Source organism: Blennius ocellaris (assembly GCF_963422515.1).
Source record: "Blennius ocellaris genome assembly, chromosome: 10".
Taxonomy (NCBI): domain Eukaryota; kingdom Metazoa; phylum Chordata; class Actinopteri; order Blenniiformes; family Blenniidae; genus Blennius; species Blennius ocellaris.
In genome coordinates this window covers 11,701,801-11,727,967 of record NC_137659.1, presented here as the reverse complement: position 1 = coordinate 11,727,967, position 26,167 = coordinate 11,701,801, and the positions used below count along the sequence as shown (strand labels likewise).

The 26,167-nt window shown below is 41.2% G+C and overlaps 1 protein-coding gene across 1 annotated transcript in view; it reads left to right on the top strand.

Moving 5' to 3' along the window:
- tmeff1a (transmembrane protein with EGF-like and two follistatin-like domains 1a) overlaps positions 1-26,167 on the top strand; it is a gene marked incomplete at its 3' end in the record, with an annotated part of 81,149 nt that overhangs the window by 37,725 nt on the left and 17,257 nt on the right. Inside the window, exons 2-4 of the mRNA XM_080503117.1 lie at positions 6,354-6,463; positions 11,191-11,320; positions 21,441-21,470. Of these exons, the coding sequence (XP_080359243.1) occupies positions 6,354-6,463; positions 11,191-11,320; positions 21,441-21,470 (270 nt within the window). The remainder of the gene's footprint in view (positions 1-6,353; positions 6,464-11,190; positions 11,321-21,440; positions 21,471-26,167) is intronic.

The following is a 26,167-nucleotide window of genomic DNA, read 5'->3' as shown; positions in this document are numbered from 1 at the left end:
ACTGCGGTTAACAAAATGGTCTTTCAGGTTGGCTAATTTGTATTTTGTTGTGAAAACAAAATGAACACATTTCAATCATGAAAAAAATTGGTTTCTCATGAAAGCAGCAGAGGGATTATGCGCTATGCCCCATTTATATGCAGTTTATTTTCCACCGAATCTCCACAACAGAGTTGGATGGTGCAATATCAGGAAGAAAAAAAAAGCACGACATGTAAAAAAAAAAAAATTCAAAGTAATTTTTGAATCTGTTGTTGCTTTGATAACGGTCCAAGTCGAATCACATGGGATCTCTACAAAGAGAAACATTGACAGCGCCATCAGCTTCTTCATGTCCCCACCCTGACACAGTAAACACCGGAGCTCATTTCTCCTGGTCTGAAGGCTCTTCACCTGCACACTCTCGATTTATTCCTGAAATGTGAACAATCCTGACAAGTGACGTCCGACTCGGTTTGCCAGGCTTACTAATGGATGAAGTAAGCGTGGTGCGTTGTGAATGAGCAATAGCTATAAACTCTTTGTGCATCACATCAGCTGCAAACTGTGTTTTTGTAACTATGTCTGCATTGTCCCTGTCAAATAAATAAAATAAAAAGCAAATGCTTTCCAGAAGAGAAATTTCTCATGCATTGAGACAAAAAAGAAAATATTTTGCCAAGATCACAACTTTTGTGTCACCATGTTTGCCCTGAATATCCTGGATTTTGAAGTACGCTGGCATCGTGTTTGTTACTAAAACGTCTCCTTATGCATTCATTAAAGCAGCAGAATCTTGAAAGGCTGAATGTTCTCACAGCCATGTTGCAGTACATCAGGGACTCATGAGTATTTTAAAACTACAAAGGCGACAATCACAGACTTGTATTTTTATTATTCATTTGGCCCATGAATGCCTCCTAACTGCACTGAGAGCTGGAGCATTCGTGTCTGCCAGAGTGATGTGAATTTGAGGCTCTTTCAAGCATCACACGGCGATATTTTATATGAATGTCACGCTGAAACACTCACCTGTTTCGTGTCTCCACTGAGAATAACTTCTCTGCTTTTAGAAAACCAAATCAATACGTCACGGTAGTCCTTGAGAAGGTTTCACTTCGCTGTGAAATGAAAATCTCTCTGGAGGTGTGCGTGCGTGCGTGTGCACGAGTGTTGATCAAATTTATTTTTTTTTAGCAGATGTCAAAGTACCAAGGTCTTGTTTCTTGGAATTGATCTGCTATCTGCAGAAGAAATGAGGAAAAATCAGTAAATTAGTGTTTTCACTGAGAATTAGGGAGCTGATTATTTGGGAGTCACACGAAGCGGTTCAGACGTACGAGACGGAGAAAAAAAAACAAAAAACAAAACCTGAAATAAAACATCATTGAAGGCATTTATAAGTTGTTTGCACATTAGACGATTTGCTTTCAGCTGGTAAGGGTTTGGAAACAGCAGGCTTTTAAAGATGTGACACTTTAAGTGCAGGAGGACAGAGAGCCTAAGTGGTGCTCAATGTGAAACTTGCTTTAAGTAGTATGAGCCCAAATAAACGGCCTTCGTCTGTTCTTGCAAGTCCCTCAGACATATGCACTGTTGCTCTTCAGTTGGGTTTTATAATGATTTGAGGTCAAATATAAGTGCACTTGCTGATGCGACATGAATAATCATGAACACTCTTGTAACCTTTTTGCTGTTTGCTTACCTTTAAATGGCTAAACGATTTGGCTTTACGTTGTAATAACATAAACCTCATACGTTGAGCTACTTTATTTGTACGTATAATTATAGAAGGGAAGTGCAGTGTTTTATTTTCTTCTTGCGGTTGTGTAATTAACTTCCACAGCTCCAAAACATGAATCTGAGGTTAATTGCTAACCTGGATGTGTGTGTTGTACCTTGAGTTTTCTATTTTGTAATCGGAGCTGTATCAATGAAACTGAATTTAGTTGAATCTGAGGGGTCAGGACACACTGTCTTTGTGTGTTCGCCATCTTTCTAAGGCGTACTCTGTATAAGTCTCCTGGGATTGGCTCTCTTGAATAAAGTAGTATGGATGGACTTGATCGTAGGTTTCCGGGTTGCTCGCCCTGACCTTAGTCCCAGTTTGTCCGCCGACACAGACCTTGTCCCTCTTTATACCCGCGTCTTGATAAAATGCTGCCATTAGAATTATTCCATCAACAACAGACCACATTTCGTACCTTTAGGCTGCTGCACGTTCATTTGAGCCCTCCCACTCCATATCTGTGAGACTGACAAAAAATTCACAATAAGCAGTTTGAGCGTCAAATCTTCTGAATGTGCTTTTTTAATATGTGATAATGACCTATAATTTCACCTCATCAAGCTTTGATGCTCTCCAAGATGAGACCTTAAACTCCCTCCACTGCGTAATGATTGGCTCGTTATCAGGCTCTCCGCAGAGCTCCGTCATGATACATTCATTAATTTCGGGTGTGTTGGAGCAGATGAACATTGAAAACACGCAGGACTGCAGCCCTCAAGGACCAGGAATGCCCACGTCTGATCTCTACGCTGGGTTTGTTACAGTGCTGACAGGGTTAAAGCAGTACTGAAGGCCCCAGAGCACCCGTCAGAAGATGAAGTATTGACGCGCTGGAGTCAGAGATGCAGTGCAGGAGGAGGGTTAGATAACGAGTCCGAGGGAGCAGTGGCGACTTGGTGACCATGACGACCGGGGCCCGGCTCGAGGGATTTGGGAGGTGGATGTGCCTCCGGGCGGCGGTTGCTGCCACGCTCCGTCAGCTTCTTTAGTTCTGCTCCGATCCAAAGGAGGGAATTATGTGCATTTCAAATCCCTGTTTCTGTTGTAAAATGTATGAGGCCCAGGAACCCAAACACAACACGGCCTGGGTCGACTACAAACACTCGTGGAGACGTATCAGCCGCCGCAGCAGAAGCCCCTCAGATAAGGCGGCGTGGACACACATACACTTCAGACAGGAAGCATTCGCTTTGTGAGACACCTTCATTTGCATCCGTCTGTGTCGCCAGGCGGAGGTTTAAAGGCTTCTGGTTGTCGCTCAACATAATCCCAAATTGTCTCGGTATTGAATATGTGGAAACCTGCAAACAGAAAATGGCGCACACTTGTCTCTCTGAGACACACACACACACACACACACACACACACACACACACACACACACACACACACACACACACACACACACACACACACACACATACACACACACACACACACTGGGCCTGCAGTTCGCTGATGGATGTTGCTGCTGTTTGGACTTAATTAGCCATGAACATTGTGCAGATTGACACAGGGCTGCTGAACAGGCGGCTCCGGTCATCGTGTCATGGTTTGTGTCTGTCGCTGTGTCTGTCGCTGCACTCGATGAGTTAACACCTGAGGTGAGTGCAGAGAATTTAGACGGAACCAAAGAAACATGAGCTGTCAGGGCACCATTCAGGCGCAATGTTTACTGAATGTTTTACCCCACATTATGTTTAATAATATTTTATATTCCTATTGTTTTGCCTCACGCATTTGATTTAATATTTCTTGGAGTTGAAACTTTTTTCACGATAATCTTCCTGTGCATTTTTTACTTTTATTCAGATTTTAAACCAGAAGCATTGGAATAAATCTAGACTTTGAAAGTGCTAGGGATCGTTTTTCCAAAATAATTTTAATTTTGGCAGGAAGGCCATTTGGCATAACAAAAGAGAAAAAACGTGGTCCAATACAGCAGGATGTAATGAGTTGTTTTGGGGACAGGAAGTTGTCATGTATCAATAATATCGTCACTTAATAAAACTTGTTATGGTGACAATAATACTCACTACACTCTATAACAGATGCTGAGATGATTTTGGACTACTTTGAGACATTCTGCAGCCTGATGATGTCAGTGATGGACAGGTTGATTTATTCAGTGTGAAACCAGCAGCTTTGTTCAGGTCAGGAAGTCGGTGAATAAAGTGAGATTGAGGCATCAGAATAAAGCTCCACAGATGCTTAGCAAGAACCAAGAAATCTGCTCACGCTGACAAAAGCCCTAGTTGGAGAGTCCTCACAGCTTGTTGTCCTACCTACGTTCTCCCTCCTTCTCCATCTCCTCCCAAGAGGTCTGCACTTGTTTCTCATGATGTTGAAACCAACCTCGTTCTTGTTTCTTAGAGGTAAACTGTATATCCAACTCAAGAAAAATCCATTTTGCAGAACATCTTGAGAATGTGTCGGTAATCCATAGATCGTTCTGCAGGAATTGAAATCAAGAAGTCTTTGAACTCGCCTTTCAAAATGTTGACACGATCTGAAGCCGGTTTCATTTCGAGCAGCTGCGTACACCTCTGCTGCTTCTTGATTTGAGGCCGCTTGAAACACGTTTAATATGAAGCAGAACTGGGAGAGTGACCTTGGAAAAAAGAACTATTGACCTCGTTTCAAAAATAGAAAAAAACAACTTTTTGTGACTTTCTGCTCAACTGAGTAGCTGAACCTTGTAGTAGCCCCCCCCCCCCCATATAGAGGACTCACTCCCACTGCGACGCTAATAAACATGGTGCCTAAAGATAGATATTTTATTTTTTTATTTTATTGTCATCTTACAATATGTGAAACGCATCAAAACCATTTAAGAAGCCATGATTTCCAGGTGCAAGCAGCAATAGAAAATGTGCTTGTAATTGTAATAGTACAGTACTATGTGCGTAGGCACATGTCTAGTATCTCTTAAATATTTATCTAATCATTTTAATTCAGTGGCGGTGCTTCGAATTCTGTTCCTCTCACACTGTGCAGCTTATTTTCAATAGTTGAGCCTGAAGCACCGCTGGAAAATGACCGTGAGGGAACAGAAAAAACCTCTAAATTATCACTAAAACAAGAATAACTTTCAGTTTGCAATGATTTTTTTTTTTTATTTAATTGATTGTAGGTAAAAAGCATTTTTCTTCACTAAGTTGTTGCCATCCCTCCAGTTTTACAGTGTATTATTTTCTACTTATTTAGATCTGAGCATTTGTTGTTGTGTTTTAAGCCCCCACTTGGAGGTTCATGTCCCTATGTCTTTGCCTTTAAAGTCTATTCTTTGCGGCTGGTTGTTACCGTGACCAGCGGTGACCATTTTTAGGAGTCGTGGAGGTCTGCAAACAGTAATTACAGGCCATTACATGGCCCTTCAAAGCCCACTCAGCTGTGGCCTGTGACGCACTCACTGACACACAGGCGGGGATCTGTGGCTTTCATCTCTGGGAGAATGTGGATAATTTAAGTTTGCTGCACATTTCTGAATTGTGGAAGCCTGTTATTAGCCATCAAGACACGGCTCTCGTAAGCCGCCGTGTGTGTGTGCGGGTGTGTGCGTGCGTGTGTGTGTGTCAATCTCTCTCTCGCGTTTTAAAGACTGCTTCCTTCACTTTGCTAAGCCAGATAAGAAAATGCCCATCAGTAAGTCAAATGTTGACATTTTATAAACTGATCAGTTGTACTTTAAAGGGCAAAATGGATTCAAGATAAATGAGAAGTTGAAAGATTATAACATCAGCAGGACCTTAAAGGACAACTCTGACATTTGGAGAAGTGTTTGTTGCCCCCTGAGCCACATTAGTCTCTCGTTGTATCTTTAAATGCATATTCAAGATTTTTGTATTTGTCATTTTGAATTTAACAATAGGGACAGGGATGATAAAGGTGACGTTATCTGCTTCAGCCTCAGAGGGGACTGCGCAGGTCTGATTTGTGCTGACTTGTGAAAGATTGTGCTGGCTCATGTTGATTTGAACAGTGCCAGACAGGTTAAGGCTGGTAAGTACTTGTTCAGGCTTGTTCAACCTATTTCAAACTGGCTTTTTGGTTCTAAAACAAACTGGGATATTCCCCCCCACCCCCATTTTTCTGGTGTTTATTAGCAGACTCAGACTGGTTCAGGCTGTAGCAGTGAGCGGTGCTCAGTCAAAATGTTTTGTTGATTAAGAATGCTGCATCCCACCAGTCTCCCCTCAACAAACTGTCAGATCCCAGATTTCTCTGTTCTGTGAGTGCACCTGTTATTTCCCAGGTGTAAACATTCTCCTACAGTGCAGGTGTCTGCTGTGACACAAGGCCTTATTACCTTATTGCCTGATAAACAATTGTCTCTGTTGAGCCTTGCAGAGAAATGTGGCCATTTTTCCTATTGCAGGTCTGCTCTCCATCTGCTTTTATTGTTCATAAACTCATAAACCTGTCTGGGCTTTATTCAGAGTGAGTGTGTGATCAGAGCAAAGTCGACAGGATTTACCACCGGCACTCGTGGAGGTGCTGTAGGTCTGATTCACTTTATCGATCCACATGCCTGCTGCCTGTTTTTGTGTTTAACCCTCTGCCTTTGTTTGTCTGCCTGCTGTAGATCTGTCAGAGAAGAAGAGCGACCTGAGGGTCTGTGATGACTCCACCTGTCGATTTGGAGGCGTCTGCAGAGACGATGGAGCTCAGCTCAAATGTGTCTGCCAGTTCCAGGTAGATGAAATCCTTTTTTTTTTGTTTCTTGTTCCCTCGGGTTTAAAGATTCTGTCTGGTCTTGTCTGCTGTGGCTCTCTGCTCCATCCCAACACAAAAGAGCTATGGCCTATTGCTTTAGTTCATTGATTCTGCATTTTACGGTTGTTTTCTTGGAATATTTCTTCCACTGCTAATTTTGATCTGTGAAGTACTAGCATTTCCCGAAGAAGCCTTTAAGCTACTAGAATTTAAAGTGCAACAATACCAGAAAAAAGTTCTTTAAAATAGATTCCAGCACGTTTGTTCTCAACTCAACAGTCATTTTCTTTGGGTTGTCAGAAAATGTCAAATGATGTTGCACAAGAAGATATTCCCCCTTTTTGCTTTTGTCTTGTTCTTTGAATTTAAATGAAGACGTTAACATTGCAAACAGCTTTCATTCAGGGACTTAGCCCTCTATCTTTAACAAATTCGAAGGCAGTAAAGCTATTATTCACTTTATACACTTGTGTACTGGGCTCTGAGCACCCCTGAAATGACCCGCTCACCACTTTGTAGAGATGATATGTTAAAATTGCAGCTCACATTATGACAAATTGCTCAATTTAAATGACAGCCGAGCCTTTTTCATAATGTGGAGAGGCCAGCACACCTATCGGTGGTCAGGTGCTGATTGCCTCTCTCCCCATAAGGGGAGGAGCCGCATGATCAAGGTGTGACAGGCGGAGGAGTCGACCTGTGAGAGGCAGCGGTGTGTGTGTGTGTGTGTGTGTGTGTGTGTGTGTGTGTGTGTGTGTGTGTGTGTGTGTGTGTGTGTGTGTGTGTGTGTGTGTGTGTGTGTGTGTGTGTGTGTGTGTGTGTGTGTGTGTGTGTGTGTGTGTGTGTGTGTGTGTGTGTGTGTGTGTGTGTGTGTGTGTGTGTTGTGGTTTGTGTGTGGTGCTTAGTTAACAATAAAGACAGTGATTTGGAAATCGGGCTCCACGTCTGTGTCCAGACCCTGGGGTAGCAGGCAGCCCTGCTGCTACACATATATTTCAGATTGAAACTGAAAAATGAAATCAATAAATGAGTGAACAGTAGTCACAGCCGACAATGGAAACTTGAAAATTGACTTGAAAGTATAGAAAGAGTTGTGTGGACATGTTTTTGAACTACAGTTTTGAGGAACGCTGTTTGGTTGTCCAAGTCGAAGGCCAACGTCGTTCTCGAAAAATACCTGTAAGATAATTCCTCCTTTACATATTCTACAAATAGCATAGTGCACATATTGAGAGTACTTTTTCACTGCAATTTAGGAGCTGGGGTTTCTGTTTTTGTGAGGATGTGAAGTCTCTGCTTCACATCCTCCAGAAGTGTGTGAAAAGTTTGTAACATAAGCTCACACACAAGCAAGCAAAACTTCTGGGGAAGTATCACAATCATGTGGACGTTGTGGAGTACAAAGTGCATCCAACGAGAACAAAGTCGGAGAGCAGCTAACCTGAATGTGAACTCTTTCCAGTTACTTTTTCTCAATTTATGAGCTAAAACAAGGAAAAAGGCACCATGAAACTCCCTCTGACACATCAGCAAACACAACCCGCCTGCTGTGTGTTTCTCTGATGTAAAACAAAATATAATTACTCTCCGGTCGGCCCGTTGTGTTCGCTGCATTTTGGGTCAAACAAAGCGACAGAATAAGAGCAGGCGCAGCGTGAAGGACAGCGTCTGGAAGACAAATTCACCACAGAGCCGCTACAACAACATGACGCACGGAGGCTGCGTAAAGCTGGCCGTCACGCTCCGTGATCTGAAAGCAAAACCTGCATTCATGTACACACAATGAGCTGTTGGACACGATCAGAAGGGTTTCACAGCTGCCTGAGCCACAGAAACGGCAACAGGCGTGGACTATAATTCTGATGATTAAAAACCGGAACAGACCTTACGGCTTGCAATCCCAAGTGATGCAAACAAAGCACATCTGAGAAAACGGCATGACTCCCATGATGATAGGATCGTTTAATGAAAAGGGGAAACGCAAGCAAAAGAGGGGCAATTTAAGCAGATTAGTGATCAATACATAACCTTGAGACTTTAACACTCGCATGATTGACATGAGGACCAAAATAAGGACTTGCAGAGGATTGGTTGTCAGGTTGCCATGATGGAGCGGCACAGTTAGACAACCAGAGCAGCACATTATAGTGTTCTAGAGTACAGTATTAACCATAGTCTAGCATAAGCTTATCTATGATGCAACAAATGATGATGCACTTGTTCCTGACCTAATTCGCCTTCCTCAGTCTTAAAGATGCAGCTCTCAATGGAAATTGATTCAGCTCATGAAGGTCCTGACAGATGCATGCATATTATTGAGCTCACAAAAGCACATGTTGTACAAGATCACAATGTTGATGCTTTCTATTTGCTCGTGCAGTACATGTGAATTTTTCTTTTTTTCTTTTTTTTACTTTGATTACAGCACAGCTATTTGGAAAAGCACTCTTTTTCCAACTTCTCCACTTATATTATGTTTTAGATAGCTTTTTTTGGTGGGTGTTTTTTAAAAATTGTATTAGTTTTGATGTCATCGTAATGCCGAAATAATTTTCTTGGTTCGTCCATCTTGTGGTAAAAGCACCACAGGTCCAAGGTCAGGTAAGTGTGTGACCCAGATGGTTGACGTTAAATTGATAGGTTTTCATCTCCTCTCAGCTGTGATGCATTCTGTGAGTGTCAACTGTTCTTCTTGAGCCTGCACACGAGGAAACTGAGGGACTGGAATGATATTTTTCCCATTTGAAAAGTACTTCATGATTATGATAGCGATTTTCTCAAAAGCATTTTTTTTCAGCAATGTGAAAGTAAAAGGCATCCGAGAGCTGAAGTGGTCCTTTAATGCAGACAGATAAATCTGACTCTCCAGCACGAGTCAGCAGTTTTCAGCAGATTTATCTCCCGTGGTGCCTGAAATAGTTTGAAACTATCAAAATGTTACACTTTCCATTTGCAGGTGTGTGTTGAAATGTAAATGAGGCTCAGTTTATACATTACAAACTCTGTTCTGCATTTGTCTTGTGTTTTTTGTTTTTCCTTTTTGAGGGGAAAGTCTCATTAATCTAATATCACAATTTGATAGAAGGTCTACTTGCCCTCCCAGAAGAGGAGGGAGAAGGAGAAGGGTCCCACTCTCAGGATGTGAAAATTACAAAGACATGCACATTCTGTGTACAGGGTTTGTGTATGCGAGTGATTGTCTGCCTCTGTGTTGGACAAAAGATCTGTACAGAGCGTACACTGCAGGGAGCAGCTCCAGCCTCTCACGGTCATACAGTGAATAAAGCAGTTTAGAAGAAAGATTGATAGAAACTTATAAGAGACCTTTATGGCCCATCGATGGATGGTTGGAATTCCTCCATTTAAAAGGACTAATTTGTTGGATTTACAGCTAAATAAAGTGTCTGTTCTCATTGAAGCAACAGGGATCTGTCTTTCTCTTGATCATTAAAAGCATTGCTTTTGTAAAACATTAAAGAAAAGAGCTTCGGGCTCCACAAATGAACAAAGAAATTCAAACTTGGTGATAATGAGCTGCAGCAGACAAGCAGACAGAAGAAAAGGAGTGATCTGACTACGTGAAAACGGATCACAACATTTTGCATCAGCAGAAGAGCACTGTTTGTTTAAAATGCTGATGAGGCAAAACAAGAAGACAAAACTGCTCAGCTGAAAAATTCACTCTGATTACCATTTGTAGAACTTTCTCTGAGCTCCTGGATCCATCAACTGATCACTGATGATTTATTTTTTAATTTTTTTATCTTTGATAAGTTCCTCCAAAAACACAGCTGCAGCACTTGTTTTTTTGGCCAGACATGAACCTCAACAGTTGGTACAGAGAGTGCTGCAGGTCACAGGGGTCAGACCTGCAGGGGATTTATCCTAAATGATTGATAGCTTAGAGTTAATAGAATATGGATTGCTCTATGCTGATATACCGTATGTCTTTGGCAGCTGACTGCAGAGTTGAGCCATCTTTTTCACCTTCATGTAGAATGAATGAAACTTTGTTTTTCATCAAAAACTTGCCTCATATTTAATGTTCACTGATCACTGGTGTAACACGACGAGCAGCTTGTTTGTCATTATGCCATCTGCTTCGGGAAGCACGCTTCGAGGCCTTGTGTGCTCATGCGGAAATTGTTGGGGGGGATTGTTGTTATTGTAAAGTTAAATGCCATGAAACGAATCTCACGCTCTGCAATTGGTGGCATATAAATGCAACCGAATTGGAAAAACTGTAAAACATCCAACAGCATTTGAAGAAATAAAATCACCTGTATTTTAATGAGGAAATATAAAAAAAATTTAACATTGAGAAATTAATTTATCACAAAACATGACATAAGGTAATAATTACAGCAAGAGCCTGGTTTTAACCTTTAACCTACATTAATTTACTTTATTCCCAATCATCATATCTAAGTTTAACTTATCGTCCAAGTGATTAATTTAGAGATTATAAGAGTTTATATTTTTCAATGTGACAAAATTTTAATGATCACGCATTGTGAACATCGACATGTTTTGGCTCCGCCCTCTAAAACATATTTTTAAAAATCAACAGTTTCCTTAACTTTTGGTAAGAGTGAAACCAGCTCTCAGCTCCTGTGACTCATAACAATCAGACTTTATAGTCTTTCTCCGTTGAGCAACGGTCACATTGAAACTGAATTAACATTTTAATTGCGTTTGCTTTGCAGTGCCACAAAAACTACATCCCCGTGTGCGGCTCGAATGGAGACACCTACCAGAACGAGTGCTACAGGCGACAGGCGTCCTGCAAGCAGCAGCGACTCATCTCGCGGGTTTCTGATGGGCCCTGCTCTGCCGGTGAGTCCGCGCCAGCAGAGTCACAAGTTTCACGGGCAATGGAAATCGAAATTAGCTGCATACAATTGAATGACGAGGAGTGGGTGTTCGTCAGAGGAGTGAATTATAGCGCTCCGTTTATAGATATTGGACAACGGGTGTGAAGGTCAGTGTTTAAAGTGTCGTCCGAAGGAATAATTCATGCACTCCGTCTTCATCTTGTTCCATCAGTCATGTTGTAACGACTCTCTTCGGGTGGCCGAGAGAGAATTATGAAGTGAAACTGTCAAGATAAGTCTTTGCTTTTGATCAGGCATGAGTTATGGTCACAGACCAAATTACAAGGAAATGTGTACCTGGAGCAGCATAGAGGAACATGCGTTTGCCCAAGAAACCCAAGTTTGAATCAGGCCCCAAGTTTCCTGGTTCTTCCTATAAACTGTTATAGGCAGCTGGATTACCCTGAATGAATATGCATGGGCAAATGTATAACTTTCAGATGTACTTGTAACTGGAGTTGCTTGAGCACTGTTGTCTGTCCCATGCTCAGCTTTCATTTACTTCAATTTAAGTTGTTGTAGACTCCACTTCTTGCATACGAAGAACGCCGGCTCAACTGGCTTGAGCAACTTGAAATTTAACAAAAACCCCAAACGTCGATCTTCTGAAGAATCTTTATCCAAGGTATTGAAGGTATTGTGGACCACACACCTTCAAATTCACACCTGCAGGTAATGTAGAGATACTAATCAACTTCAAACACTAGTTCAAAGGCACGTTTAAACATACACGGGTGTTTGAAAAAACACAAGTCAGAATCTGGGAGAATCCAACCGTTGATCAGAATATACAGTTTGTAAAATGTGATGATATAGTTTACAGGGGGTTTTTTTCCTCCTTTTTGTGAGGAAGGTGTACTTACTTAAGCTTAAGCTAAATTTAGTTTCAACACGCTCAACAAGGTTGAGATATTCATTAATGTGAATTTATCCTCCTGCAAACATTTACTTTTATACCAATTTGTATCTCCATACAAGTGATGGCGATGCTGGCGATCCCAGTGCTGGTGATGTCAAGAACAGTCATTACAGCGCCCTCATGAAGAACAATAGTCAGTGGTGAATTGACCAACATAGAAACCACACAGCAACACGAGCAATTACATTAATTCAACATGATTTGATGACATATTGGTTAAACCGCTTGATTCATGTGTGTTCTTCATCGATGATAAAACAATATTTTACCTAAAGCGTGATGAGATGACTCAAACCACAGTTTTCCCTGAAAAGTAGAAGACTGCCAGAAATGCCAGTAAATAAAGTTAACATTGTGTTCATCTATTTGTTTTCTATATTTCTGCAAACCAATCTCCTCATACTGTTAACAAAATAATGTGTTGTGGGATGAAATCTTGCACACGCACTGGCAAAAAAATGGTAGTCCTGTTATTATTTGAGGTTTTATTTAATTTACTGCAGGTGAAGTTCAGACTAACGGCTGGAAATGTGCTCCTTCTTCTTCTTATTCTTCAGTTGAGTGCTGTGCTGATATTTTTAATGACGCTGTCACGGTCAGACTCGCACTGAAACCTTTTCATGGCCTTTAAGTTCACCGTCATTCTATTTTTTAATTGACTGAACATCAAAACGCTGAGAGATCAGCCTCGATTTTTCCTCTCAACTCTACAGAACGTCATCAGTCGGATTGATTCGGGGGAACAAGCCAGTTAATCAGCCGCAGATCAATTTTAATTAGAAGCTGTGGATGTGAGTCATTAAAATCCTCCTAAAGCTGAGCGGTTCTAAAAACTGCAGCGTTCGGGGTCCCTTCAGAGGCCCCTCAAGAGGGTTCGAAAGCGAAACAGGATTGCTGTGGTTCCGCTTCACGATTTCTCTTCCAATCTAGAAGAGTTTTATAAACAATCCATCATTTCATGAATATTCACCAACAGGTAGTCAGAGTGGCAGCTTCTTGTTGTAGATGATCGTTGCCATCAGGAAACGCTGTTGACCTCCGACTCGTGGAAGCATGACTGTCAGTCAGGATGCATACAACTCGGTAGTCGGCACCAGAAATGTTAGGCCCCGTTTACATGACACTTTATCGTTTTTGTTTCAGAAAAGTTTAGCATTTACTAAACTATGGCAGCAATGCGGAAGAAGATGTAGTTGGTGGTCTTGGTTTTTGTAATGAAACCACACACACACACACACACACACACACACACAAGACTGAATCGGAGCATTCTGCAACAGTTACACATTTGGAGCCGTTTCCCAAAACTTCAGTTTTCACACCCGAAATGAAATTTTTTGGTCTTTACTTGCAAAACAGGGACTCGGTTAGTTAGCATTTAACTTTTATACAAGGTTTGCTTAGATTTATATACAGCTGCCTGCCATTAGTTGGGACTACAGCTCCTGGTAGACTACAGTCTCAAGCAGTTTTAACACAGTGAGGAGTTGGAGAGCTTTCCAGCACAGTTTGACTGGACTTTCATCAGGAAAATTGAAAAAAAAGGGAAAAAATGGTAGCATGTAGGGTGTCTCCCCACTGGAGTCATACTCAAGTATTTTCATATCAGCGTGCAAGAAACGACAGCTTCTGCTGGCCATGCTCGGGCTAGTTTGACATAATTTAAGCTCTTATTCTGCCCAGTCTGAAGCGATAACGCAGCTCATTATGACAATGACCTCACAAGAACTGCTTCAACTTCACTTTGCGGGAGATTTAAAGGCTTCAGGAAGTTAATGAGATACATTGAGCTGGGATGCAAAATGATAACCTTCAGAGAACTGCACAGTGTGCTTCTCACTTCGGCAGCATTCAAGATTGTGAATCTTGAAGACTTCAAATGGCTCTCCTTACACAACTTATTATGAAGGGGGTACATTTTTTTAAATACTTAACTAAAACTTGTGCTAAGTTTTCTGAGTCTCATAGAAGATGCTGAGCTGCCGGACCCCATTTGGTTCTCCCTGGTGTTTCAGTTTCTAACAGTGTAAAAGTGGCAGCGCAGCATTTTCGCCAATCGCAGTTTCATGTGTTATACATAACAGCCTGCAAACCTGGAAACACTAGACTGAGACACTGAAGGCACACATCATGGTCCAGACTGCTGTTTGTGTGTCAGGTAGCAAAAAGAGAAAAGGAGAAAAAAAAATGTTAGTTTCGATTAAGGGAAGTAAGTGATCGGAGTTAAATCTTAATGAAAACCATTTGTCTCAATCATTGTCGAGCTTCATCTTTCTTCAACCTTTAACAGCTTTTAGAGTTTAGACAGAGCAGTGAAGCCAGAGATAGACTCGCTCTACAGGAGGATGCTACATGTCCAGATTCAATATTGTAGCAGAAAATCCAATTTTACTGATGCATACTGAACAATAGTCCTAAATATGTACACTTTTCTTAAACGTGCATAGAGAGAGCATAAGCCAGCCTTCTCTGCATTGGCTTTACAACTTTGTACTGCTGTGAGAAATCCTTGACATCCACAGCTTTCAAATCGCATCTCTATCAACAGCATTGTAAATCAGGTTTGTTTTTGCGTTTGAAAAAAACTGTATGTGATAAATTGGAATCCGTCACTTCCGTAGTCTGCCATCAGTGAACCATCAATCTTCGTTCCCGCTTAGTCCACATTGAATCGTGGTAGGAAAGCAAAGAGGCCCAGAAAACCTCCTTCTGCTTGTCTTGAAAAGCCCTGAACCATTCCCGGGCCAATTGGGTGATATGATCAGCAGGTCCTGGGTTGATTTTGACCAGTGGGCTGTGCCTGGTTAGGCGTCTGATGGGATGTCAACACGAGACATCCTAGTCAGGTGCCTGAACCACATTCACAGCTCCTTTTAGATGCTGTAGCTCAACTAATTTAAGCTGCTTGTGTCTGATTCTTTTGGTCATGATGACCCAAAGTTTGGGACAACTGGGGTGATTCACCCCTCTATTACATGAGCAAGTCTTTCAAAAGCAGACAGACCAAGACCATTCATTACTGAACTTTTACACACACACAAAAAAAATCCAAAATCAAATATAAATCTGGAAAATAGCTGGACTAACAGTTCTCTCAATAGATATGCTCATAGCAAAGCACCAAAGTGCAGCTCACCCGCACATATTATTGTAGTCCTTAAAACCACTTTTGAATGATCTTCAACTAATCAGGTTACTGCAGAAACTTGATTATTCAATTTTAAATTGTCTTAAAGTGCCTAATGTGCTGAACAGATGTAGTTTATTGAATTGGGAGATTTAATATGATATGAGGCCTTGATAACATGAGAATAATCTTCTGGAAATCTAGTTTTTAGTGCAGTTTTTCATTTATAAGCCAGAATAGTTAGTGTATGTGCAGGCACAATTTTTTTAAATATTGTACTTTGCATGGCAGGCCACCAGTTTTTGTGATGCAGCCACATGCGTACAGACGCTACAGTGTGCATATTTGAAGGCTTTTCCCTCTTCATCTTATAGGCCCACTGACGGATGTAAGAAGTGCTTCCCCACTGATCCAAGACAATGGTGTAGTAATAAGAAGTAAATGTACACTTTGCTGAAGAAGCATTGTTAAATTCCAAAGAGAGTGCGTCACAATCCACCGTTGTTACTCTTGTCGAACCACTTGTGCAGAAAAACTATTGATAGCAGTGACGGTGCTATGTGGTTTAAAGTAGCTGCTTTTTCTCCTTTTGTTTCCACCGCAAAACGTGGTGCAAATGGAGCCTAAAGCTTATAAGGACCACATGGTGATGTAGTGGTAAGCACTTTTTCTCCACAGCGAGGATTTTCCCCGTTTGAGACAGTCGAGGGTCTCTGTGTGTGGCGTTTTTGAATTCTCTGTGGGGTTTCTATACTTTAATTGATCCTACAATCCAATAAAAATGCTTTTGAGGTTAATTGGTGACAGAAATTCTCATGAGTGTGAATGTGAGTGTCTGTCACTGTGCTTATTGCATGACTGGTGATGTGTCCAGTGTTTCCACAGTTTTCTCCCATGCAAGATCGATGACAGCCAACCCTGAATTGGATGAAGTGGTATAGAAGATGGATTAATAGAAAGCTTTAAAAGTCTTTGACAAAGCTTCCTGGAGCCTTAATTTTTGAGCCATATGTGACCCCCTGCAGGGAAACACTTTCTTTTGTGTAGGACTCTTCACAAAACACTTTATCGGGACATCGTCTTTATAGAAATTTACCAAACCATAAGAAAATTGCTGGAGTCTGACACAAACAAATGTGAACACATATTTCTTTGGGCTCCATACTGCTTTAAAAACTTCAGACTGTGAGGGGGGTGTCTTTTTTTTTTTTGTAAGAGCTGCAGGTTTTTTGCTTCACAGCCGTCAATCAGACTCATGCTAAATCACTAGCAGCTTAGCATTTTCCCCATCAAACACCCTGTGGACTCTCTGGGTTCAGCGGTCTCTGCAGGCCGGTCAGGCTTTATGTTTTCATCCCACTCTTGAGAAATGAGTTGTGGAAACTTATAGTAACGCCGCGGCAGTGACGCCGCTGGTGGCGGTCAACTCCATCTGCAGGAGCAGTGCCCTGATTTCCCACGAGGCACCGCCTGGTGCTCTGCTCTTATTACCCGTTACACCAGGGATCCAGTGCCACTATATGCCCTCCACTACCCTCACCTCCCGCCTGTCCTTCTGCAATTTCCTCTCACTGAGATTTATGCTTCCTGTAATTGGAGCGTTCGGCGGCTGTGAGCTGAGGAGATGGCGCAAATACTCCGCTGAGTATATTTCCCCCGAGCAGGAGGTGGACAAAATGCAGCGATTTCAGCTCCATTCAGAGGGAGAGCAAAGGGGTAAGAAAAGGTGAGGTGAGAAAGGACGGCAGAGACTCCTCGCTGGGAGCTGATCACAGATCAGCAGACGGGCACGGCTCCAGAGCTGAAGGGCTGAACCTGCACTGCAACCTCAGACCAGGCTTATTGCTCTTAAAACCTCTTGTCACTGGCTTTCTGACATTCTTGGCGAGGGAGGGTGAGAGCACAGGAGAGCAGATTTCACACTGCTGAATTCAGAAAAAGGTGTTGTGACATTACCGGACCCAGCAGGCTCCCTTATTCTGAACTTCCATGGAACTCAGAAAAGTTTGTTTTTTACAAACGATGAAGATTAGGATTTACTCCATATATAAATATAAATAAGATGAAAACTAAATTCGGTCTTGCCGATTAGTATGCAAGTGAAGGCAGCAGCCCTGGGATAGACATCAATGATATTGATTTTTTTTCATGTTCATGTGAGCTCCAAACCGGGCGCTGCTGCAACTGGAATGAGCTCATCAATGAATTTTCAACAGGGAATTTTAGATAAGATGAATGGACTTCATTTATGTAGTTTGTTTCAACCACCGCAGACTACTTAAACACACACAACCACTCGCACGCATGCACACACACAGTTCATTTACCTGATTTATCTTGGGAGCAGTTTGGTGCTCACTTTTTTGCACGTGGACACCGTGGGTATTGTGCAGTGAACTAAGCCACCTACCTGAGCTGAACTAACATAAGATATGATGGAGTGAAGCAGAACATAGTAAACGTCATAATGTCTTGCTCAAGGACACTTTGAGATAAAAGTCAAAGTTGCTTTATTTGTCAATTCTGCTACACGTTGTCACGCATATAGAGAATTGAAATGGCATTTCCCTCTCACACAAAATTTTAAGAAAATGTATAGAAATTACACATGCTGAAATGTACAAGTTACAGAGTTACAGTGTCACAGAGTCACTTTTCAGTCCAGTTTAGTGTTTAGATATCGAACTTGCAGCCTTCTGATTGAGAGACAACTTGCCCTACCAACTGAGCCAAACCCTACATTACACAAATACCGTCACATCAAAGTAAATAGTTAAGAGAATGATATAAGTGTATAGCAGATGTTGAAAGGAAGACAGTTACCAGTCATCCATCTTCTATACCTCTTTGTCCAGTTCAGGCTCATGTTGTGCTTTGAGCGGAGTCCAGCTAAATATGAGTGAAGGCAGGAGTCGCCAGTCTGTCACAGGGCACATTTCTTCTCTCATTTATGGGTTGTGAGCATTGATTCGTTCTCACTCCTCTGACTTTTGGTTGGCGTGCCACTTGCAGCCACACCTTAGAGACAAAATAAACCAGGTACCAAACATGATTTAAGTTTTACCACTTATGAATGATTTGGTTTATTGTCTTTGTTGAATCACAACAGACCACACTTTTTATTCAGAAGTGAAACACAGATAAAGTTGGTTCAATAAAAGAGTCCTGCAAGGTATTCTGTGTATTGAACAGATAACTGAATGTAAACTGGTTTACACGCGGCTTGTGTGTTTGAATCTTTTTTTTTTTTTTGGTAAAAGAATAAACCGCCACACCTGTCTTCTTTTACTGCCGTCGATATTGCAAAGAGGCACATTTCTGCTCTGAGCCGCAATCAGTCCTGTCAGGAGTCATTTTGCTGCTCATTTTGTTGAAGCTTATAAACACATTTCAGGATATTTAGAGTTTAGAAATGGATTGATTTACAGATGTGTGCTGCTGCAGAGGAAGTGGGGCGCTGCAGTAAAAGCCTGGGCTCGCTTCATTAACCACAGGGTCAGCCATGTTTAATTTCCTCAGCAGGTTTTATTGACTCTGCTGCTGCTGCAGTGTCTGACTCTTTAGCTGAGTTTAAATCTGCAGGAGTTAATGTGTCTACACTGTTAATGAGCAGTTTGTTACAAAAAGGCTCCAGTCAAATACTTCTGACACAATAATTCTTTCACCATTTATATCTTATTGATCAGGGTGCACATGAAACAAAAATGGTGGCATTTTTCTACTTTTTTGTAGAAGAGTTTCAATTTTCACAGTTGAAGCATTTTTTTTTTCTTAAATCCTGAAACTCTTTGAAGCTTATTGAACAGAAAGAGTTTTTTGTCTTTGCAGTCCAGTTTGGTTAAAGATTTTTTTTTTCTCCCCTCTTATCAGCTGGATCAAATTAAATATGGAGCAGCTAAACCTTTGATATTTTCAGCCTCTTTTTCCCTCATTCGTAACTGCTGGAAATGCAGATTATTCAGGTTTTTATCAGCTTTAAACTGTAATTTGTTGGATCAAAGTTCCGAATAGGTTCAGTAGGAGGACTGATATTAATCTTACTTCAGTTTTGATTGAAATGACAGCTCACTTTGCATGGTTGGCTGAAACCAAGCACCCCCCCCCCCCCCCCCCCCCCCCCCCCCACGTCAGGCTTGCAATAAAACAGTCTCAACTATTTTATATTCTATGGAGAAAAAAAATTCTTGCCTACTATAAATACTAATTTTGTATTTGTCTAATTTCATTCACATTCCTTATCTTCCTGGCTTCAACTGCTGCATTTCACTTTCTGAAATAGCTGCTCTTATTTTCTGATTTATCCTTGTTTTATGGTTATTACAGGTACTTTAGCCTTTTTTACTTCGATGTAGTACTTCATTTACTGATATTCATTGCTATGTGGGTACATACTACCTACATTGTCTTCCTTTTACTGACCAAGTCTCGTTCTGTTCACTACTCTTCAACCGATTTGTATCTACTCACTTTGAAAGAATGTCTTTTCATACAGAGTTCGGACCTCCTATCGCCACAGATTAGGATCGTGGGAGCTGGACCAGGCTCAGGGACAATCTGCAAACACAAGGCCCAGCCCGGAAAACTGCATCACATTTCAGATGCAAGATCAATACAAATGTGTAATTTTTCAATAAGCTTGTATCTCAGATATGTCAGTATATAAAGTGTCACGCTTTGGTTATCATCTCATTCCCCTTCCACCTAACATTTGTAAATATTGGTGTATTTTAAATGATTCCTCTTTCCTAAAGGATCATCACATTATAAGAGGTCAACATAAAGTTCCACCTGCAGTTTCCAACCAAACAACTAAGATTAAGTCAACAAACTGCGGATAGAGCCATTCATATTGCCACGCTCTTTTGGACCATTTCTTTCTCCTTTTCCATGAAAAACCATTCCATCATTACTTTGTGAAGACGTGCAGCAGCGAAAGGTGAAATTTCATTGAACAAAGAAGCTGCTGTCCATTTCTTGATGCAGCATCTGGGTGCCAAAATCTCCAAACACAGCATCCATTTCTTAATTTGAGGTGACCACGCCAAGTTTTATACTGTATATGTATTCCCCGATGGAGTCAGTGAGACCACAAACTGCAGTGTGCTGCAGCAGGGCTCAATGAGCCTCCAGCTGGCTGTGTCTCTATGTGCACCCCGCCTGTATGAAGAAATGTTACAAAATAATTCATTTGTGAGTCAGTATGAGGCAGATGTTTTGAAAGGTTGGAATCTTATGCACTCTTGTGAACTTGGTCTGCATCTACCCCAAATGAAGCTGAAATACAGTACAGAAATGCATAGAATTAGTCTTCAGTCAGCCTCAGTTATTATTGGCCTGCTGTTTGAATAGATTTACTCACCAAACTGACTTGGTTAAGGCTTTAATGTAGCATGTATCGAAGATCTGTTAAACAAACTAATTACAGAAGGTGAAGTGGATTGACGTTAACAAATAAGGGAATCGTGCTCAGGTTTTGATGCATTTGAGAAGCTGCTGGAGCGTTTTCATCATAATATTCCCATGTGCATCTTGGGGCCCTAAACACAATAGTATCCAGGATTATTTTTTCCCATAAATAGACATATAAACACCCACTAAACCAGACACTGTATGCGATTACATACATGAAATCTTTGCCTTTATGAACATGATGGGCCATAGTTTAGAGCTAACTTAGCACACTCAATAACACACTTACTGACACATGCTCACCTATGAGTTTAACATCCACCTGGAGGCCAACAGGTTGCTGTGGGCCGGAATTTGCTCATAAGAATTGCCAGCTCTGGGTGCGGGGCGGACTGATTCTCTCAATTGTTGTTGTTGTCACTCGAGGTAACCAGCTGCCCTAAAAGTGTCATGGATGTAGAGCTGAAAGAATTCGCAACATCTCAAGTACAAAAAACCCCAATGTCTTTTTCTTCCGGGAGAAGAGGGAGAAAAGCTTGGAGTCAAGAGCCGAACTGTTGGATCACTGCTTAATAAGAGCTCACAAACAAATCCCTGACAGCTGTTGTGTCTCTTGTGTTTTTACAGATCCTGGTTCTGGTTCAGGAGATGGAGATGGTGAGTGTTTTTCTTTTTTCCCCTGATATTGTTTCTTCCATTGAGCTATATAAAGGTTTAATTTCCTACCCATCTAAGCTGCGGGTGAAAGACAAACACAAATCAATTATAGCTGAGTCTTTATTAGTCCAGCATTAACATCACCTGCTTGTATCGCGGACACGGTCTGATATGAAGCACGTAATCAGCATTGAGGTCAAAAGGAAGCGTGAATGTAGCATCTGAGATGTTTTTATTCTGTGTCTTTTTGTGTGTGCGCGCACCCCCCACCCCCTCGTGGAATATTAACTCCTGTCATAAAGGTTGTGAGGAGGTTTCCAGCCGCTGCAGTAACTCCTCCTCGAGGAACAGATTGATATTTTCTGTCCTGTGGGAGTTGAGCTGAATGGCGCTCTGCTGCCAATTTTGGCAACAGAGACATTTTGCAGCCATCTGCGAGCACCGACCACAGTGTTTGTTGTTTAAATTGGCTGCTGGAGGGGTTTTAATTGGTACCGGTACCTCCACCATCTGCATGTGGGCGGGTTCTACGAGCTGGTGGTCCCCCCTGCAGCCGGCGGCCTGGTCGAACCTCACAGCTGAATCATTTAAAACTCCCCCCCCCTCTTCTTGTTTATCTTTTATTCTTTAAACATGTTCACACCACATCACCTGTCCAGCTGTTTCCTCTTGACATTTTCGAAATGTAAGGCTCTAAAAGCTTCACAAGGCCCCCGGATGATTATTTCATGGCATTACTCATCTGAGTGACACTCATGTTGAGGCTGTCCACCCTCTACACTGAAAAGTGCAACTTTTAGTACATTTTTATTTCGGGAGAATTGGATGGCTACATCTGCAAGCTTCTTGTCAAGGCTTTTATGACTAGGACGCCTGGATTCATTTTGATTTTGTGAATGTGGAGTTGTCACAAACTGCCACAATTAAAAATTTTTTTACCCCAAGATTATTTCATCTCATTGCAGAAGTCTTATAGGGCACTCTGACTACTATGTGTGTCGAAAGCTCAATTTCTCTGCTTCTATTTCCCAGTTTCTGTATTTCCCAGGAGTTATGAAATGTATACACGTAAAAAAAGTCAGTGGAAACTAAATGTGTTCAGAAGAATCCACAAATATATGTTGCTCTGAAAAAATGTTATTTCCCAGCATTGTTTGCTGTTTTACGTCTATAAAAAAAATTAAATATGAGTGTGCAATGGAGTGGAGATGGGAATAACTCCAGCATCCCTGAACCCTGAATAAATAATTTCAAATGGTTCATTTTTGACTCCAATGAAAACATATTAAATATATACTATAACATATACATTTGTAGTGATTCCCAGTGAGTTCCATAAAGAAATTAAGCTGTATATTGCAGAGTTTACATTAATGAGTAATATCATCACTATATTACATGTTAATATTATTGTGGTTAACACGTTATTGTGAATATTGTGATTTGAAACTGAAAAAGCAGCTATTTTTAGAATATTATGTCTACAAACCTCCAGTTAATTAGTTGAGGATAAACATGAGAATGTAGTATCATTTTTTTTTTATGTCTTGAAATCAACAGGCCGCTGTTGTTTTCACACAATTTCACAGGAGTAACAAGTACATCTGGTGGAGACTGATAAAATGAGGCCTGACATTCACGAACAACAACAACAAACAAATCCACCAAACAAGCTGTGAATAATTTATCGAATAAATTATGTCTTCGAGAGGAATTACCAACTTGCTGATTCAGTCGGGTCAGGAATGGCTTTCAATCCGGTTTTAAAGCAGTAAATTATTTTCATATCGGTTACCTTTTGAGGATACTTACACCTCCATAGGTGATAAATAACATTTGATGGAAATGTTTTTTTTGTTTGTTTTTCTTCTTACTAATTCTTACTAATTCAAACTATTGTGCTATAATAACAACTTCACACCCTGTTATTCCAGCTTCTGTCATCCAGACATCGTTCCACATCTGCAATCTCATAATTGACTGCTTTTATTATCACTGATGGTTGCACCTCGAAACTCTGTTAAAATCCACACGTGTGAAGGATCAAAACCTGTGTGGATGAAATGTGTGCGCAGACCTCTAAGATGCTGCCGTGACCTGCCTCGATGGATTTATTCAGCTGCTCTTAGCTTCCATCCTGAGCTGTCAGCTTGATCCTTTAACCTTTTCAGCTGACGTCTAATTAGCCTTCTTCCTCTATAATGTGAAGTGTGCGCGTGCGTGCGCCGGGCTTCAATGCCTCACAGATGTCGACGATGTGAAGATGAGACCCATCAGCATATTCATTCCCCGTGTGGCTCCGCACCCAAAAACAACTTTAATGCCCATAAAAAAAATCCATCTCACAAGAATGTTTAAGAAGGATGGATTGATTACTTTTTAACCACCCTAAGAGGATAATAATAAAATAAGAGACTTTTTTGTCTTTTTTTCATCATAATTTAATATTTTTAACGATTCTCATGGAAATGGGGTTGTACAGCCAAACTGGGCCTTCTGGAGCCACGATATAAAATTTAATGCATCTTTGTGTGACAATAGTGCATAAGACAGGAGTCTGGAGAGGCAGAAGAGGTATAAAGCTGGAGTAGGTGCGTATCATGGTTGAGAAAGGGCAGTGATTTTTTGTTTAACCTGGGGTAAGGGGACCGCCACAATTTTTCCCTCTCTCAGGTATTCAAAATTGAAAGTGATATAATGACACACTGTCTAGACTTTGCAGCAGACTGGCAAACCTGGCCATTTTCAAAATTGCCCATTTTCTTGATTTCGAACTCTTGATTTCGAGAAATTCAGAGAGTGGGATTCACTGTAATGGACCGAGGGTCCACAGTGTGTCTTTTAAAGGGTGTTCTTAGGGGGGGGGGGAGCACAGCAAGTATATTTATATAGCACCATTCATACCAGATGCCACTCATACACAGAGGTAAAGACATATAAAATTACATTAAAATCAAAGATATTAAGAAAATAAAACTGCATTTAAAGACAAATGGTACCGGTAATTAAAACAGGAGAATAAATACTGAATGTTCAAAATGAAAGGTAATACGAATGCTTTTAGAATAGTGAGAAAGACCCAACTTATTGAGAAACAACAAACTGGGTTAAATATAGCAGAATGGAATAAACCAGGCACTTGAAAGGAGAAAGATTTAGCATTTTATTTGCTTAACTGTCCACAAGAGAAAAATAGCAAAATACACAAGTATGGACAGTGGCCACACAATTGCTAAATTATATAAATAAGTCAAATATGTAAAACCAGAGGTGAATTGAATGAGTTGGATACGGAGCAAGTCAGATTGGTGGCGTCTGCTGGTGGAGTCGCAGTGAAGCAGCAGCGTCCTGCTGTCAGCAGAGTCCAACGGAAACAAAGAAGCCTCTCTGCTGCAGATCCTCGTCAATCGATCAGCAGCCTCCGAGCCCCAGCTGAGCTCTCCATGTTCAATACATCCACACACAGCAGGCCAATCTGTCAGCCAGCAGGCTCACACACGCTCGCACGCCGGCAGGTTTCCATGACTTCGGAGGACGTTGCATCAATTTCCATTCATTTTCTGAAGGCCAACCTAAACCTCTCCTAACTCCTCGCACGATGAAGAGTGAATTGAACCACTGAGAAAATACATTTTGCTAACTGCTATGGATGTATTGTAGCCTGTGGCTGTGATTGGATTCATTCGGCACCTGATGGGCTGAATCCATCTCTAAATTATGGTTATCACTATTTCTACGCACAAGTTGAGTTCCTGCTCCTTTTGACTTTGACTGCAGGCAGATGTTTCATTCACGCGATGCCATCAGGCTCTCTCTCAAATAGCATCTAACAGCTGTTCAACCACTTTTGAGATCATTGTTCTGCAAAGATGTCAGAGAGGTTGGTTGTATTTTGCAGAAGCAGAGTGCACAGTTGCCTCAAATCTGGAGTTAAGGGCAAAAGGCAACTTGATCATGGGAGACTAAAAAAATGGAAAGTAAGATGAACTTAATTTGATTTCTGACAACAAATAATCAGCAATTGATTGCTTTATTGGTTTCTCACACAAAGTCTAAATGTCTGTGCGTATTGGACCACAACATTGGAGCTGTTTGAGATGTCATTTTTGTTTTGAAAATCAGATATAATGTTCAGAAAGCTCCCACAAGGAAGTTGACAGAAGATTTCTATTCAGCTTCCCCCTGATTTTGGCTATATATATATATATATATATATATATATATATTGTTTCCAAATCTTGTTTTATTTTCCCTCCCCCCAACAATTTGTATCTGTTTCACTGAAGAACCTTTCTCACAGAAATTCTCTTCAAATATTTTTCTACATTCCTGCAGTAAGGGGTTTCCACATTTCCCTTCCCCTCTGAAACCTTGTATATGGTCAGTATTTGACAGGATATTACTTGTCCGAATTGGCGGCAGCAGGTGCCGTCTCACCTTTCCACGGATTCTCATTACTTTCTCAAAGAAAACCAACTCGGGTTTTAAGGTTGAATAGAAATGTTAATGACTGGAGGCATACCTTTCCAGACGGTTGTTACATTTCCTGTGGATTAATTTCCGCCTCCTTGATAGCACCAAGCTTTTCCCCTATTACATGACAAAATTACACTTGATGAATCATGAAAACGGCTCCTTTGATGAAAGGCAGCCATGAATAATCCCCGCGGCTCTTTGATATTTGATGTTGTGGTTGT